Consider the following 19,468-nt stretch of genomic DNA (forward strand, 5'->3'; position numbering starts at 1 on the left):
GGCAGCAATTTGCCATTAACCGCACATAAATGCATGTTTACACACACACGCGCACACACACATAGAACCGTTAATTAAGCTTTTAGAAATGTAATGTCTCAAACGATGCAACTGCAACAAGGAAATTACTTTATTTTGGCATTCACACTTGTCTGCACTGCCACCTACTAAATGCATAAGCATGTATGTATATATGTAAGTGCGTTCGGTTGCATGTGCGGTGTGGTAGAGTGCAACATTCATCTTATTTGATATATGTAATTCTCTAGCATGGTAGCGTGCATGCCCATAAATTTAACTCTATTAAAACAGAAAAACCTAACTGCTTTATTATGGTGTGTGGTTTAAAAATAGCAACGCTTTTCAATTTTCAACCAGTGTGTGGGATGTCTTTATAGAATATATTTATTTTTTGTGAAATTAAATAAATACTGGTAGAATTTGTGTGGCTTTTGTGGTAGAAATTGTATAATTTAAAAAAAGCGCAGACGTTTTTTGGAAAAAATGGTCTCAAAGTCAAAGTGACGTCTATTTGTACCATTGATCATAAAGCAATGTTTCTGCAAAGTCTAAAAATGGTCCTTCTCGGATGTAATGGAATTTCTTATTTTATGCTGTTAATGATTTGAATGACAATAAGTAAAAAAAGTGCTGCTTGTTGTTGTAGCTATTATCTATCCCTGCCAGAACGGGAAGCATGAGTCTAGTTGTCGTCGAGGTCATCTAACGGGAGGCCCAGGAAACATGCCGTTTCGACGGGGTCGGACCAAAGGGAATAGGGTGCGTTGGTCATGCTAACAGATAATTAGTGTCATGCGGGGACTCGTTGCATGCAGGATATGTATTTTGTATTCACAGAACAAAGTTGCGCAAGGGTCACTCTAGTTTCACGTGGCAACTCGAGCTCTTCGTCTGCTAAAGGTGTTGGTTTGGTTCCAAGGACGCCATTCACTGGAAGGGAGTCGAGGTGTTAATAGCTCCACTGTGAATGGGGTTTATAGCGCGTCTGAAACTGTCTGCGTCCGCGGTCTGGTCGATGTATTGTTCTAGGTCATAGTCGTATTGTAAGAGTGACCTCTTGATGCTCCTTGGGGACGGCTCTGCTTCCAGCAAGTGACTACATGGGTGTTTTCTACGAAAGCACCCTAGTAGAAACTGCTTAGTAAGCAGTTCATTATGCTCATTAATAGGCAGCATAGTGGACTCATTGTGAAAATGTGCCAGGCTCCTCGCAGAGAAGAAGTTCGAGGAGAGTCGTAGATCGTCGTATCCTTAAGAACCACTTTCTTAATTTCAAACTTCATTTGGAAGTCCCCTGAATGGCTCGTTTAGCTCGATATAAAATGTGGACCAAAGATTTTCCAGTATGTGGTGTAAACTTATCGTCCTTTTTTAGTGTTTTCAAAGGGACGCATCTTCTTTCATACTGAGGAATTTTACTCGTTACCATTAGAAACATAAGTATTTACTTTATAACGCAACACTTATTTGTCTATATACTTGTCGGCATATGTATGTATATACAACCTTCAAATGCTTTTCGCTATAAATTTCCACCAGTGCTCCGTGCCATTATTTAGCCTGACATGCAGCAGTTTACTTCATTACGGTGCATATTTACATCATCGTTGATCTTTCCTTTTTCCCTTTTATTATCTCCGACAGCCTCTGAAATACACTTACGAGTATGTACTCATCTACTTGCTATTTAACGTAGTTTTAGGATTAGTCGATGTCTATCATTTAATGAGCAACAATGCTTTGGTGTTAGTTAACAACGCTTTATAGATACATACACCCCACCAGTTCTTCTTCGCCATTTGCTTTTACTTTCGATGATAGTTAGTAACGGCAATTTAGTGTGAAAGTGTATTGTTTTTCTGTATATACAATGAAACGTAGTACGAGGATAGTTCAATAAGTCTGTAATATTTTTGATTTTTCATCCTAACTTTGCTTTAGTTTCATAAAGTTTTTTTTTTAATTCTGTTCGAATAAAAGTCTTTCCTTTCAATCAACTAGTTATCTTTTAATTGACTTTTACAAGTTTTCCTCTACTATCCTATTCTTTATAAATACAAAAAACTATTAAAAAATAGTGTCTTAACGTATTTATTGCTAGCTTATAACTAGATTATTTTTGACATTTGTTAATTTATTAATTCATTGATATAGGATTACTAACTATATAGTGGTGCCAATAATAGTTACGAAAAATTCGACATGAGTTCTGTCATGTATCTCCGAAAAATGTCATGAACGATTGAAAATCTTCTTTAATATTTTATTTGTAGTTTGTGGTTGTAAGAGATCGCAAATCGACCCATACTGCCGCCTCATATAACACAACCGCTTGAAAAATAAAACTGTATATACAATACTTTTTTGTTGGCTATGCTAAGCTCATATCTCCTATTTAAAATTGGATATATTGTCCTTTTAGTTTTTTAATAACATGAAGTACGTGTTCTATATAGGTTTAGACCTAGAGTGTAGTATCAGTCTTAAGTCTCAAAATGTTCCCCAGTTGACGTCCATAGAATTAGTATTGAAGATATACCTAGATGAATCCTTACCACTGACGTTCTTATTTCAGCTGCATAGGGTTATTCATTTACCGCTTTACTCTTAAAATTTCATCGATAGTATATACATCAGAGAACTATAAACGATACACCCCTTCTGTATTATCAAAGAGCAGAGACGGTCCTGGTGTGGTTTTATTGAAAACTCTGTTGGATGTAGATGCCTTTTGATGTTCTTGGATTTACTTGTGACTCTCTCAGATTGTTCAAATTAAGCTCCCTAGTCTCCTCTGTTAAGCTAATTTCGTCAACAATAAAACAGTGTTATAGTCATACAGATTTTGAGGGCTCCCTCAAGAAATAAAAGCGCTCTTATGGCTTCATCTTCATTTGCAGGGTGTTGTGACAAGCCCATGTGTTAGTGAGACGTTAATGAAATGGAAATAGATAAAATATTTATTTTATTTTATTTTTGGGCCGGAACAAACACAGTTTATTAAAATTATTATAGAAAGTATTTTAAAATATCATTAGATTGATAGACTACCCTTTTTGACTACCCTTTCAGTCTAAATATGCTCTGTATACGTGTATATGTATATATAAAAGTCTGTATGTAAAATATATTTCCTTGCATTTATCCACATGAATTGTGCTTCAATGTGTTTAATTAACCTAGGCGGTAATCCCTGTTGTTTTCTTCGCTTGTCTATCAATTCATCTCACATGTCTGTCCATCACTTAACAGGCACCTGTAACTAACTGTTGGTGTATTGCATCGATATACTCCACACCTCGGACGCACATATAAATAACCATACATAAGTATAATGCCTGGCATATTAACTTCCTTCAGCGCACGCTTACGTCGTAACTGTCACTCACTTACTTGGAGTGTGGAGTTCTCTTCTGCCAATTAATACCCGACTTGCGGTTGTACTCTGGTTGTGCTGCGGTTAAGTAAGAAAAGGTGTTCACCAAAATTAACCGCACGTTTCCCATTATTTTCCGAAACGGAGAGTCATGGAAGTTAAGCACAGCTGGTTATACACATACATACTTGCTTACCATACATAGAGTGCCCACATTTATTATGTTAGAGAGGTTAATGCATAATTTATGAATTTGCGCTTAGCGTTAGGCAAAAGCTTGATTTGCAAATGATTTAGTACCTTTAAGCTGTACGGCACATTAATGGAGCGAGAGTGATGTGCAAACAATTACAGGAAGGATGAGGTTGGTTTACAGTGACACAAATATCATTTTGTAGAACTGAACTTAATTAAAATTTTTTTCTAATAAAATATTTATAATAAATGATATTTCTAAATTTAAATGATTTCTATTTCAGTGGTGATGCTTTGGCCACACTCTTCTCCGCATTATATGGCAAATTGTTGGTGGTAATGGGCATTGCATTTCCAATGGCTGAAGTTATATCTACATATATACCGCCTTCCTTCTATGAGGTAAGTTATTCGAAAATGTATACCGTATACGCAGTTAGGTTTTTGTATTTGTAGCCCGAAACATGGGCTACATTTATGGATATTTAATTTTAATAATTTTTTTTTATCTCGAGAACCCGTATTTTTGAATACTTTTTTGAAAAAAGTAATCTACAGTACATTTTCACTATTAAAATGCATGAAGTGAAGAATTCTTCGAAATATAAGGTCTAGTAAAAGAAATGCACATTACCTTCTAATATGTGGCTTTAATATTCTGCGTTTTGTATAAGTGCGATCTGGTTGTGCTATATGGCTTAAGAAAGATAATAATATTTCGTACTAAAAAAATCTACTCGAGCAGTTTTGTGATTCGTTTACTCAGTGCTGCACACGCGTTAAAGATTGACATCAGCAAACAGAAAAAACGCCATATTTTACTGTTTTCAGTATGATCCTGATAAAGTAACAGCCAATCACATGTAATTTCGGTTTCATCGATTTCGTTCTGGTAGTTTTAATGTGAAAGATGCTCTACGCTCAGGAATCGAAATCGCTCAATTGTCGAAAATATCGATAAACTCATGGAAATCGTAGAGTAGAATATTTCACAAAAGATCGTTTGAAACCATTTAAGGGGTTAGGTGGGTTTCACAGGCTAAAAACCAGATAATTTTAAATTCTTTTTAGTATATATAATTATGTGTTTCATTTAAGATACATGTTTAAAAAGTATTTTGTGAAATTTCGAAAACTCAGCCGTTGGCAAATCATCTCCCATGACGTGTCCAAAAAAAAAGGTCTTGCGGTGGACATCATAACTCTTGATTGGTTCATCTAAAAACAATAAACCAAAAATATTTCGATAGTACTTGGATAAATCTAATTAATGAACGAAGGAAAAAAGAATATATTGAAATTCGAATTTTTGGCAGAGTTTTAACCAAAAAACTCAGTTTTTTGTCAAATTTTCAGCATATATTGGTTCCAAAAAATAGTTGTAATAAAAATAAAAATATCCTTCGTTCATTAACTAGATAATGTTATTCCAAAGATGAGTGCAAAATTTGAACAAAATCCCTTAATAACTTATTGAGAAATCGTGTCCACCTAATTGAAAAATTGAGTTTTGAGATAAATGCGTTTAAAGTTTTGCATTCGTAATGACGTTGCGTGATGGACTGAACTTCCAAAGGGTATATCTCTTAGAATCTAACTCGGATTGATTTGATATATATGAATAATATTTGAAAGATATTGCACCATTTAATAAGACAATAATTTTTTTCGAATTTTGAAATTTTGAAACCCTTTAAATAAGGTTGGAAACAAAAAGACTCAAAGGCTGTGACTACGTGTCACAGAAGTCAACGCCAAACGTTTCTTAAACTAATTTCTATCTGCGAATCTTTGTTGATTTGCACCAAAATCAATTAATTTCTGAAGCGGGTGGGTACTGGTGAATAATAGGTGATGAATATTAACCACAAAGTCAAGCGAAAACGGTTTGTGGTTGAATTTCGGTGACCTCAACTCATTCGTAGCCAAGTCAGGAATGACAGTCTCCTAAGCTACGGCCAAACTTTTAATTTCACTGTCAACAGTTAGACTGTCCGAAAGGTCGGTTTTGCAAAATCTCCCAAAAGGAGTGTTCCATCAGTACAACGCCAGCCCAGACTCATCGATAATGCATCCACCTTATATTCCGGACAGGTCATTATTTTCTGATCCTATACATGATAACTGTTTTTTTTTTCTGTTGACAAATCGTCTAAAATGAAATCTTGGAAAATCGACTGTCCCATTTTTTGCCAATAAGGACGACGGTTTTTCTAAAATGGCATAATGAAATTATCTACAAAAAGTTATCGAACAAAACTTTGTATATTTGATCTAAATTGGATCAGTCTAACTATTTTTAATTCGATAAATATAATGGATCTCTTTTTACTAGACCTTATATGCGAAATGAAATTCCAAGTGCCGATCCGAGTCACAAAGAAAATTCCAGTGGTTGATTTATTTATAATTGCTCATCGGAGTATTTAATTAAAAAATATCGAGTGTTTGTAGTTTTAGTATTGGTATATTTAATTTTACAATTTTTTACAGATTTTTATTTTATCTCTTTATGTATTTAATACTAGTTCTTCATCTGCATGCATGGAGATAAACTATTTTTGTATATAATATAAATTTTTACTGAATATCTTTTTTCGCTGCTTTTCTATCAATCATCAATACAATTTCATCTGGCAACACCATTTTGCTTTCGTCACACACTATTGTGCAATGTATCAAGCAATCACTTGATCGACTATCCGCAATCTCATTTGTCTTGTCGAGCAAATCACCTGAAAAGTGTTACAAATGTGTAAAGTGAAAAAGAAAATATTAAAACAAACTAAAATTTCAAAAAGCAACAACAACAGATAGATTAAAACGAATTCAATTTGTTAAATGTTGTCTTGTTAACATTTGTGTGTGTGTAGTTAGGTGTAATACTTTGTCATTGCGTTAGGCAACTCCCGACTCCCTACAGAGTACATATATGAGAAAAGACAGAAGACATGGTAAACAAGACGGACAGACAAACGATAAATATTCTGCGCTCAACTCCTTTCTCTGCGAATGCCTAAGTGTGTATTTGTGAGGCGTTGTGTTGTTGGCACGCCTAACGGCACAAGCGGCTGTCTGCCTGTTTTGGTTGACTGGAAGTCATGCCACATGTCATGTTCGATTGCAGACGACATTTACTCTTTGCCGGCTGGGCTGCTACAAATGTCGAGCTGTCGCTGTTTCCCCAGTAATCCTGCTGTTACCCACACACACTCACGCACATACATACATATAAACACCTTTCTAGATATATATGTATGTATGTATGTATGTGAATGTGCTGCTTGTAAGACGTGGCGTGGCATCAACATTTTGTCATTTGCTGCAACTAATGGCCGCATACGCTGACTGTTGTTGTTATTGTTGTTGGCCATTGCAGCTAGATTGTAGTTAACTTCATTCGCGGTTTTAACACGCGTAAATTTATTGTTGTTATTGTACATATATGTATCTACATACAACAACATCAATATAAGCATTCACTAACGAGCCTTAGAAATATTGCTTTTCTATTGCGTTGCTTCGTTCAGACGCGTGTATGTGTGTGTGTGTGTGTGGTTATCCTTGTTTTTTATATGCTCCAACGCCATCCATTGATTGCGGAAGTGCATTTCGCCTGGATTAATAGTCATCGTTTGCAAACAATTTGCGGGCACAGGCCTAGTGGTGTTGGAGTTGGCGTGTCGTTGATATTATCGATTGTCGTGGCCAAAGTATTGTGGTGGCAGCGAGTTCAATAAATCTTTTTTCGGTCAATCATATGTCAATAGTAGCGCTGTAGTCTCGATATATATGTACGTGTGTAGGTTATATGTGCTTCAGGCGTCTATTGATTTGCATATTTTCGCAGCTATTCCTCGCATACCACGTACTTTACTAAATAATGTAAGATAGAAATAATAAAAGCAACAAGGCATTAAATTAATACAAATTACAAACAGAAATGAATTCGAGACATTTAAATATTGTTCTACAACTTTGCTTCCGCTGTTTTTTGTAAAATTAAGGCTTTATTGTATAAAAACGGTTACGAAAATGTTATTCAAAATATTGGCTGTCGCTAGCTACTACTTTTGACCATCTTTCTGACAGCATGCGTATTTTGTGACGAAAGAACTCCTCATCTTTCGAGTCCATCCAAGGATCAATCCAATTTCTGACTTCTTCATAAGAACTGAAGCTAGACCGTGTGCCATCGATCGGAACAAGTGGTAGTCAGATGGAGCAACGTCTGGTGAATAAGGCGGTTGGGGTATGATCTCCCATTTCAGCGTCTCCAAATATTTTTTGACCAACTTTGCGACGTGAGGCCGAGCATTGTCAGTCTGGAGAATGACTTCATCGTGTCTTTCCTCGTATTGTGGCCGTTTTTCTTTTATTGCTCGGCTCAAACGCATCAATTGCGTTCCCGTGATGGTTTCACTTGGCTTTAGCAGCTAATAATATATCACCCCCAACTGGTACCAAGCATATGCAGAGCATGATCTTGGCGCCGTGAATGTTCGGTTTTGCCGTCGACATGGAGGCATGTACAGGCTTTCCCCATGACTTTCTCCTCATCCCCATGGCTTTGAGGTGTTTTGATACTGCTTGCTGTGTCACTTGCAACGATTGGGCCAACGCATCTTGCTCGAGTAATGCTTCCAATTCAGCATCTTCGAAAATCTTCTCCCTTCCACCACCATGTCGGTCTTTGACTTCATAATCAACATTCTTAAAACGTTGAAAATATTCGCGACATGTTCTTTCACTTAGGACCGCCTCACCGTACGTATCCGAAAGCATTCGATGAGCCGCACTTTTCTTGGAATTAAAAAATAAATGCAAAATTCCCCGCAAATTTCGAGAATTCGGCTCAAAAAGTAACATTTTCAGTGGAGAATAAGTTTGGGATGCAAACAGATCTCTACAAATATTTTGTTGGGTTAATGTTGACACAAATGTCCAAGATCGATATAAAACGATTTAATCGATTTAATCGACCAGTGCTTGACCCTAGAGACATCTATTGGAAAACGGCGAAAGTAAAGTTGTAGACCTAATAACATGTACATCTATATCTACATACTATATAATGGGTAATAATATATAACGATCTGACCCTATTTGGAAAATTCCAATCTGAATGCGAAATTCCTCAACTTGCACCAGGCGCGCAGAACCGCATAGTAGGGGTATTGTCGGCGATTTTCATCGAATAACTCGCCCATTTATGGACCGATCGGGGAGTTTGGGGCCTCATATGAAAGGGAAACGCTTCCTCAAAACGATCCCATTTTTTTGCGAATTATATGGGAAAATGACACCTCTAAAGTACAATTTAATATTTCGACTGTTATTGTTAAAAACCATTTAAATAATAACACCATTTTTTGTATTATTTTATTAAATATATTTTTATTGATTTTCTTCTTTTTTATTTACAGGTGTATTATCTTTACTTGTACATTGGTAGTATGATATTTCTGCTCTTCATGTATGCCACACTATTATGGGGACGACCGAAAATACCAGCGAATATTAGTAAGTATCAAGCAGTGATATGTTGAGTTAAACCATACATTTATTTTGAAGAAAAAGTATAGTATATCACTCGTTAGTCTGTGCGCAGCTGGATACACTTAAAGAGTGAAAAAAAATTAATCAAAAAACAAGAAAAAATAATAAATAAAAGAATGAAAATATGAAACGAAATAAAGTAAAATAATACTGAGAGTATTGGTAATTAAAATGTTTTTTTTTTTCGCCATTTCATTTATATTCATTATTATGCGTGTCATTACCGAACATCAACATTAATCGCGTCAAAAGTCCGTCCATTCATAATTAAGCAAACACAGTTACACAGAAAAATGAAATGAAATGAAAAAAGCAAATATTTCACGAATCCTTTATCCTCTCGCTTCAGCTTCGCCCACCAAATCGACATCAAAAGCGCGCTCCTCCACCGCCTCGGAGAGCATGGACGAATCGGACACTGACAGCAATTCGATGCACAACAAACGCATACCGACGGTCATACCCGCCCGTAGGCCCTCGCTGCTGGCACCACTCGGCCGACAGCATCACTACGGATCCTTCTATCTGCGTATGGGCGCTGTGGGTGAGTATGAACTCCACTGTGTTGAAAATTAAGCAGTCAAGTTGGTTGAAGCCAGCTAGCAATGTAGTATACTCCTTATCTCATGATGATGATGATGAATGTATATGTATATATAAGCATTTAGCACTTGCAACTCCTTTTCACTAACGGTGTCGTCTTGCTTTTTGCCTTCTGTGTCATATAAAATAGCTCGCTCTTGCGTTTTCGCTGAATTTATGAAGATTTATTTGCTAGCTGTAAGTCAGTAAGCATTTTTATGCATTTAATGAAAACTTATGAAGTTGGAGTTGTAAATTAATATGCGTAAATACATACAGACTGACATTTATATGCTGCTATAAAAGCGAAATAATCTGCAAGACTCTCTACGAAAGTGCTTGCTTTATGACACTTGCAAAATGAGACCAGTACGGATCGTGCTGAATTTCGCAAGATACTTAAATTGCACAGTGATAGATACAAAGTCCCAGTTTTCGGCCAAATTTTATCTAATTTATGCATTGGACACCATGAAAAAATAAAAGTGAAAATATTACTAGTCGGTTATGATTCTTATATTTCAAACAACCGAAGGGATTGATTTTTTAACTATATATAGTAAGATAATAGAATAATATACACAAAAAACTGCGCCTGTGGTGATTAGATTTCAGTTTTCGAATCATTATGAAAACTTTGTTAAGAGATTACGCCATCCTGAACGCATGAAAATCGTACGGTTTTTTAGCAATTTTTTTGACAAAACTATTTGAGGTAGGACTTCTTTACATTTATTGCTAATTTAATAGTTATCTTAAGTTTTGTAAATATTAAAAAAATTTTCCGGAGCACTCTTTGATGGTGTAAATGATCGGCATTTTAATTTTTGTCTGAAATGAGTAAAGTTATATTTTTCTTAAAAAAGTGATAAATTTTGAACAGAGTGACGTGGCCGTTTTTTAAAAAGAAATTTTTACTCAATTGAAAGCACTTTAAAAATTTATTACCGTATAAAAAATTAAAAAAAAAATTTCAAATTATTCCATCGAAAAAATCTCAAGTCACTCTATGGAAAATCTATTTAGGAAGATGTATTTTAATTTTCAAGTCAATCGGTTGAATGGCTTTTGAGTAATCATGTACACTGTCGCGATTATGGTTTTGAAAAAAAAAAAAACGCTAAAGTAGAAAGAAATGTACTCTCGACGCGCTCCCACCGCGCTGACTTGTAATGATCATAACTTTCGTAATTATTGAGACATTGTTTAAATACTCGTTAGGATATATATATATATATTTGGCGTAGAAACCGCCTTAACCCTTTCGTTGAACGAGAATAGGCAAGAACTTATTTTAGCTAACTATTGGAGTTCTGTTCATCTCATAATAGCTACCAACTTCTTTTAAAAGACTACTCCCGTGCGAAAAATACACTTAAAGTTTAAAGTTAGCATTGCAAATTATATTAGGGATAATTTTTCTAGAAATTAGCCTAAAAATTACAGTGTTACGTAATCCTGTAGTGGTGTGCCGTGGATGATAAGCTAATATTTTCAACAGCAACCCTTAGAAACACAAAATTAATTTGAAAATAGTTCCATAAATAAATGGTTTTTCAAAAGGGACGTTACAAAAGTAGACTGATAGCAACAGCACGCGACTCCATATTTTTTCCCGCTCTTTTGACATTTCTCTTCAGTAAGATTTGCCATTTCATCGTGAAAATATATACCATCCAATAACGATTTGAAATTATTAAAATTTACTACCGAAATTCGGAGTCAATGGCCTCAACTTTAAGCCCTAGCTAGTCCAATTTATGGTCATCATAATCATCTTATTAGATCAACAATTGAGCGTTTAGTGGAAAAATGTGAATCCACAGGCACAGTTAGGTTGATGAGACACAGAAACTGCATCAAGTTTGTTTCGATTAAATGTGTTTTTAGAGAATTGTTATTACAATTCCTGAAGTCTATGTAAACTGTTGTCAAAAAACGTGTCGGATTTAACTCTTCTATACTTCCGTTAAACACGTATTCAATGAGAATTGATTCAGCCGGTTCGAATCAGTTTTCTACCTTTAGTGTTAGAACTCGTACTAGCACGAAACATATTAAAAAATACCTAAAAATATCGAAAATTATGTATACCTATTTTTAAGGACAAAGAATATAGCCTTAAACTTGTAAGAGCTGTGCAAATGACTCAATCCAAGTTCAAAAATGGAAAGTTTTTTATTGCTTTGTGTATAAGTAGTATGAGGTGCTACCACTAACTCTTCCCCACATACTAAGTGTCTAATGTTACGTAGATTTCCCAATGGAACCATAAAAGTGATTGAAAATGGAAAATGGCAAATGGCCACTTACTCGTACCAACACTACAATCACTCAAACATACAAATACAAAATCAAAGTACTGGACCATTGCTGTAGCATTCGATTGCTATCTCTTAGATTTTATCTTTATGTTCATTGAGAAACTCGGAAAATTTCGTAAAGCAGGAAATAAAATAGATAGCGGATTTCAAGGCATTGCTGTATACCACTTCAATGCATTTATTTATTTTTATTTTTTTATGGCGTTGCCAGCGTTATTTATTGCAGCAACACTGAATAGTGTATTAACCAGCGCTAGCAACTGCTGCTTTAATACTCTTCACTAACCGAAAACTCCTTTCAGTAACGAAAAATTTAAGAAAAATTGCTGTTTATTGAACTTTGACGTATTGTCGCTGCCGCTTCCGCTGTGCTTAATTTAATATGCAGTCGAAAAAAAATAAATGGCCTGCCTTGTTGGCTGTTGATGGCTTTGATGTACAAATTATTTTCTTTTTATTATTTATTGATTTTGTTTTTGCCATCAGTAGGAAACCACCTTGATTCGCCAAAAATGAATTGCAGCTGTCGTGCGAGTTGTCAGTTCATTAGTCTTTGCACTTATCGAGGGAGAGAGAGTTAGTTCCCTACCAGCTGTTGACTGCTCATTTCGCCGCCTTTAATTGTGCGGCCTAATTGACGTTGTAATTCGGTTAATGACGCCTGCGGAGGCTGGAGGCTGTTGCAAATTCTAATTTATGCCTAATTTTATTTCAACACATTATTTTCATTTGCTCCTATTCCATCATTCGTCTTCTTCTATTTACATGCATTTATTTTTTGCTTTTACAGCTTTTGGCATTGGCAGCATGATTTATTCGGGGCTGGAGTTCGGGCAGTATTTCGAATTGAATCCGGACACCAAGTGTCATAATGTGCTGTTAGCATTGACACCGGCGACGCGAATGGCATTCATTTTCATACAAATGTACTTTATATTCCTGAATAATGAGGTAAGTGGGTTGTAAGCATCGGTTTAAAATTTAAGGTAGCTATTTAAGATGGATACAAAAGGTTGGACTGATATAATTTGATTTTACCCAGTGAAATATAAAAATATGTATTTAAGGTGAAAAAATAATGTTTGCAACTAAACAGAATAGAGGATAGAAAAGAACATAGGTCGCCGTGCGGTCTTCTGAATATTAATCTAATATAAAAACTTTTCGCCTTAAAGTGATTCCAAGCTGGGATGAAAGGCTTCGGACCATTTAGAAACGCAAAAAACTGATATTTTGAGATAACTTCCAACTACAAAATATTGGGCTTTGAAAATTATTTTCTAAATAATAATTTTGTAAAATAGTCGAATCTAAGATCCAGGATTCGGTCTTTCTGATCTTTGTTCTGAATATACAGATGATATCAGAGGTGATAGGGTTACCGTGTGAAGGACTTGTAATAAACCCGTGTCCATAACAGTCGGGTCTACGTATAGGATATATTCGTTTCCGATTCATTCCGAAACATGGATAGAAGAAAGCTTGAAGAATTGATTTTTCTTTTTTTTCTTCGGTGTTCACGTAGTAAGTCTTTCCATGTGAGATTTTGCATATTTGTGAAGAGTTGATGAACAATAATAGTCAATATAAATCGAAGTGAAATAACGAAATGTTTTATCGTCTCAAGAATCCAAAATAATCCAGTTAAAGGTTTAACTATAACTATAACTATGATTTTCTTTATTGATACTTGTTCTTGAGAAAATATGGCATAAATTTCAGGCCTCCATTCTAACTGGTTTCACGGTGATCATTTCCACAGACCTAGCTACCACAATTTAAAGTACTAATGTCAATATGGTATGACTAACTTTTGATATTCTATTTTATGATAACAACTAACTTCAGATCATAAAAAGAGTGCTTACAGATGTAGGGGACGCAGATAAGCTTAAAATAATTTCGTTAACATTAGTTGATTCCTCCTACTTCCTCTCAAAACACCCTAACCTATCGGAGATCGTTTTTGAGAACACATTCTAAAGTCCATCATATGACTTATCTACTAACTGTAAAACTTCATCCACACTAAACTCTCTCTTACTTGCAGCAAATCAAGGTCTACCGCTACAAAATTATCGCACGCTTCGGGCTCATGCATATGATCGGCACTAATTTGGCGGTGTGGCTGAATGTTTTGATACAGGAGACGAAACACGAGATATTGACATTCTACAATCCGGAGAATCGTACACTACGCATTTCGCATCGTATACCGGGACATTCGCGTGGGCATGCTGCCATACCGGCGGTAATACCCACCGATCCAACAGCACACTTGCGTATACCACGTGGGCTGAAGGGACCCTATCAGATTTTCGAGTGTCGCCGCACCAACATACTTGGCACACTCGTACAGGATGCATCGCCGTTCCTCTTCCCCTGCACCATTGAGTATTCGTTGATCTGCGCAGCCATTTTGTATGTGATGTGGCGTAGCATCTCGCGCCCACCAACACCAGCGCCACAACGTCCGGACACGATCAGTTCGCCGATGAAGCGTTCACCGCATCACTATTCGGTGGATTGTGCGCGTGCGCACAAGGGTCTCTTCGTTGGCATACTCATACTCGTGTTGACCATCATTTCGCTCATTCTCTTCTTCGTGTTGATCTCGCGACCAGATTTTGTCGCCCTGGCCGTCACCGAGGTGACCATCTGTGAGCTGCTCATCTACGGCACTGCGACCATAGCGACACTCATCGGCATGATACAAATACGACATCTACAGTACGATTGGTATCGCAGCTTCTCGTTGGATGATATTCTATTGGTTGGCGCGCAGACTGGGTCCTTCTTGTATAACATATTCACAGTGATTGCCGGACACTTTACGCTGCGCAGTGATGACATGCTGGTACCGCTGAATGCGCTCGCCTCCATTGTGCAAACTGCCTGTCAGACGCTATTCATATTGGACGCGAGCCGACGACAGGCCATCACACCGGAGCATATACGTAAGAAGCCCGGTCGGGAGATTGTCACGTTTATGTTGGTCGTGAATTTAGCAATGTGGGCGATTAGCACGCTGGAGAAGTCACGCGCCGAATCACATCCGATACAGTTGAACTTCTATGGCCTCTGGGCGTGGACGATAATAACGCATGTATCCATGCCGTTGGCAATATTCTATCGTTTTCACTCGACCGTATGCCTGTGTGAAATCTGGAAGCGTGCCTATAAACTGAAACCGACCTATATGTGAGAGTTTGCGCGCGAGCGCATTGCAAGCATTGCGCAACAGCAACAATTCTGTGAAGATCTCAAAACCAATTTGTCGTACTGTTATTGCTCGACAACGCTGGCCGGTGGCGAACTCGAGACCGTCGAAGAGGCGGAGAGTGGCGAGAGCAACGGCTACGAAGAAGATGACGAGGGTGAGGATGGCGGCAATGTTGATGGTGACGTTGGTGGCGCTGGTACCGATACGACTACAGCGGTGCTGGAGGGTGGTGGTGGCACCGGCACAGTTGCCACAGAAGAAGAGGAATTGGACACAACCGATGGTGATGAGTTAGAGGCGACACAACGACCGAAACAAGTGAAAATCAATGGTACCGAAAAGAAGCAGAAACAGCAGGCCAGGCAACGACATGTCAAACTAGTAGACTGTAAGGATAACGGTAGTGATAATGGTAATGGTAAGGGCAACGGTGGTGGTTGTGGTGGCGTTGGTGGTGGTAAACCTTCTGCATTTTGTCCGGTTTTCGTGATAAATGGTGAATGAGTTTACGAGGATTTTGAGTTCATCGATGCGGGCAGTGATCGTGAGCTCACATTTGTTTAAGGTGGACACTTTGTATAGGACTTGAAGTGAGGTGAGGTACTGTAGGAAGGTAGAGATTTGTGGTCTCGAGCATAAAGAACTCGATAATAGTTAACCTTGTACGATACTTGCGTAATGCTGACCTTATGGAAAGTCATATCCTGCATATTAAGTACATAAGTCTTGAACCAATTTCAGACTAAAATTGAGAGTAAAGTTTAGCTGAACATCTAATTGGGAAAACAATGCATTTACTCGCCAAAGAAATCATGAATATAGAGGCTAGAAATAATATACATATTTGCTGGAACACACACAGTTACTTACTAATAACGAAAAAAATAGGAGTTTAGTAAATGAGATCAGTCAGTAGCTATAGAGCTGAAGAGTGGAACTTGTACTATTTTATTTCAAATTTCATTCGATAAAAAATCTTAATTCGTTTATAAATTCCTTAATTTTAAAATCTAAATATCACACTTTTAGTAAGGTTTCTTCGAGGAGGCTTCAATTGGAAGGTTATTTTTTCAAGAAAAGAGAGTTGATGTCGTTATTTGTGTATACTCTTGAGGACCTAGGACACATATGCGTCATAAAGGGTATATAAATTAATATTATTGATACTGATGCTTGATCGAACAATGAGAGATTCTTACGTGCTAATGTCTTTTGCAACCCTTACAGATTTTATGAGAAGCTTTTTCTTGCAGAAGAAATACATTCCGAAGTTTTTCGGTATTTAAAGGAATTTCGATTTAAGTTTGTCAAAAAGCGGGGTTGAACATTCGGCTTTGAAGTGCAGTACGGATATTTAACCATTACGGCACAACGGCCTGGATTGAGGCTAACCGATTTCATATTTGAAAGAACACCACGTAACTTTACTTTGTGAAGGTCTTGAACTTCACAGTAAATTTTGTGTTTTCTTAGCAGTTTTTTGCCATAAAAGGTAACAATAGAGCATATCGGGAAGTAGCGAATTATTGGTAGAGAAATGTTATTGAATCCAAAACAAAAAAGATAAATCAGAGAAACTATAAGCAAATCCAAGTAATTTGTAGTTCGTTAATCAACAGCAATATTAGAAGTGTTCTCTAGGAAATTTGAGATCGAGAAATGAGTTTAAATAACTAGTATTGAAAATAGAAAGTGTTGAAGACATTAAAGAAAAGAAATCAGAAAAGCTCAAGTGAATTCAATATTAGCAATACACTGCGTAATCAAAATGAACAGCATAAATGTACGAAATAGTTCAGTTCGAAACTAAAAACTACTAGGGAATATATACATACATACATATTAGACAAAAATAGAAAAAAAAGTATTTGAAATAAAACGAGTTGTAAATTTAATGAATTTTTAGTAAACAAGTATAAAGTGAAAACAAAAAAACAAATAATAATGATAATGAAAAATCTATGCACCGATATACGGACCCACCATAAACCACCATTTCGAACAAAATTTTCATTGGCATACAAAGCAAATAAATAAAAAAAACGAATTAAATTAATTGAAAACGAATTTCAAAAATCGGAGAGAAAATTGTGAAACGAAATGAAGAACAAATAAAGAACCCACACATGCAACTACACTCAACTAAATAACATGATAACCTTACAAACATACAACCATAACTGCATACAGAACAAGTATTTTTCGATGAAAAGATTAATTGATTTTACGATTTTACAAAACCAACAAACAAAAAAATGAAAAAATAAAGTGATGTCATATTTTCTTTCAATTTTACCTATAACAAAGATCGAAGCAACAATATACATACATACATATTATATATATAGAAATTCATAGAAAAAATAATAATACTAAAATAATACTAATCCTCGAAGTGATAGTTTGTTTAAAGAAGAAAAACCGAAAAACCGAAAAACGCATGTAAAACCGTTATATCATGTTCAAACAAATAATAGTCATAAAAATCGATATGTAATAATGTAATCTTCAATACACGTAATGGTATAAGTCAAAATCAATGAGCAACAAAATATTGTAAACACATACATAATATAACTACACATATAGATTTGGAATGAAAGCAAAAACATAACCTTAAAGCAAATCTAGTGAATACCATGAGAAATAATGCGTATGTAGTTGTATTCATCGATACTATTTGTATAGACTGATTGTGTGTTCACTGCAAATAAGTTTAATTAAAAAAGTAGAGAAACTTAAATTTCAAAAGAGTCATAGAAAACAAAAACTGAAGAAAGTTGCTCCTAATAGATATCTCGCGAAAATAGGTCCTTAAGAAACTAAAAAAAAACACGGCATTATGTTACATGTATTATGAAAGCATTTGATTTTTTTTTAAATAATACTTTCATATTTTTAACAATTATTATGAGTACCGAGAAAAATATTATTTTATGTTGTTTCCAAATTTGGACCAAATCAAAAATCGTCGGTGTAATAATCGGTGCTCTCTATAATCACTAATATGCGGTAGTAGCGACAAGCTTAGAAACTCAAGTATTCTATTTCAAGATATTTTGATTTCTCAGTCTCCTTATTTCGTACTTTCTTCTCAAGAATAGCTTATTCGATGATGAACATCGAGAGAAACATATAATCTATGAGAGACTGTTCCATAAATCCACCTTTTTCAACTATGTTTCGACTGTTAGAGCTACGTGGTGACCAACTAATATAACCTATTGAAGACAGATGACATTATTAACGATTTTTTTTTTTTAATTAGACTAGAGGAATTATTTTAGTAGACCGTGATTCATACTTAGAAATCTTCTGACATCACAACGGACTGACAGCTGTCCTTTGGGACCTTTACTGTGGGTCTTGATACTCGTTCGATTCTATATTTTTATAATAACAGTCGAGATAAAATCTCTCTCCGCAGAAGAAGTTCGAAAGTGTGGCTTTATAATTTCTCAACATTATTCACGCTAAAATTGAACAATATAGTGTTTCGAGAAGGGATGCGATAGGCTTTCTAACAGGTTCCAAGCGGTAACATTATGGAAATAACATACAATTAGAAAGGATTGGATGACTCTCTAGAGAAAAATCACGGATTCCTCTGAAAAATCTTGACTAAATTTTGGGAACGAATATTTCCTCAACACATGACACATTTTTATGTAGGAGACTAGTGAAAATCTCTACGATTTTCTCTAAGCAAATCAAGATTTGTTTCGAAAATCATAAAATATGTAAATATTTTTGGACATTTCAAAATTTCAAATTTCAAAAAATTGCGAAATAAATCGAATAAATTTCAATCATATTCAAAGGAAACTTTCTTCGACGAAATATAAGATATATTAAACTGACAAGAGAAAAAAGCTTGGTTAAAATAAAATACTATATTTCCAATATCAAATTTGTTATTATATTTTCACTGTTTTTCCACAAGCTTCTTATAAAACCCAAAGTTGCCAAAAATATATGTAATTCGAAAAAAAAAATATTAAATATGATAAAAAAGTTGAGAAATTGAATAATGAAATTGTAATTTAAAATTAAATCTGCCCAACATTTCCTATTATAACTTACACAAAATCGAAGTTAGTTATTATAAAAAGTGAAAATAAAATTAAGCCCATTTGCTATGTGAAATCAGTATTACAGTTATTACTACATAATTTGCTGTAAGTGAAA

The 19,468-nt window shown here is 35.6% G+C and overlaps 1 protein-coding gene across 2 annotated transcripts in view; it reads left to right on the plus strand.

Annotated features, from left to right (window-relative positions):
- LOC105212217 (proton channel OtopLc) overlaps positions 1 to 18,695 on the plus strand; it is a 114,944-nt gene extending 96,249 nt beyond the window's left edge. For both annotated transcript variants that reach the window (XM_054231662.1, XM_011184076.3), the window contains exons 4-8: positions 3,877 to 3,994; positions 9,019 to 9,115; positions 9,501 to 9,695; positions 12,848 to 13,008; positions 14,108 to 18,695. In XM_054231662.1, the coding sequence (XP_054087637.1) occupies positions 3,877 to 3,994; positions 9,019 to 9,115; positions 9,501 to 9,695; positions 12,848 to 13,008; positions 14,108 to 15,262 (1,726 nt within the window). In that variant the 3' untranslated portion in view covers positions 15,263 to 18,695. The remainder of the gene's footprint in view (positions 1 to 3,876; positions 3,995 to 9,018; positions 9,116 to 9,500; positions 9,696 to 12,847; positions 13,009 to 14,107) is intronic.
- Positions 18,696 to 19,468: the final 773 nt, after the last annotated feature.

The sequence above is a fragment of the Zeugodacus cucurbitae genome, chromosome 5 (genome assembly GCF_028554725.1).
Source record: "Zeugodacus cucurbitae isolate PBARC_wt_2022May chromosome 5, idZeuCucr1.2, whole genome shotgun sequence".
Classification (NCBI taxonomy): domain Eukaryota; kingdom Metazoa; phylum Arthropoda; class Insecta; order Diptera; family Tephritidae; genus Zeugodacus; species Zeugodacus cucurbitae.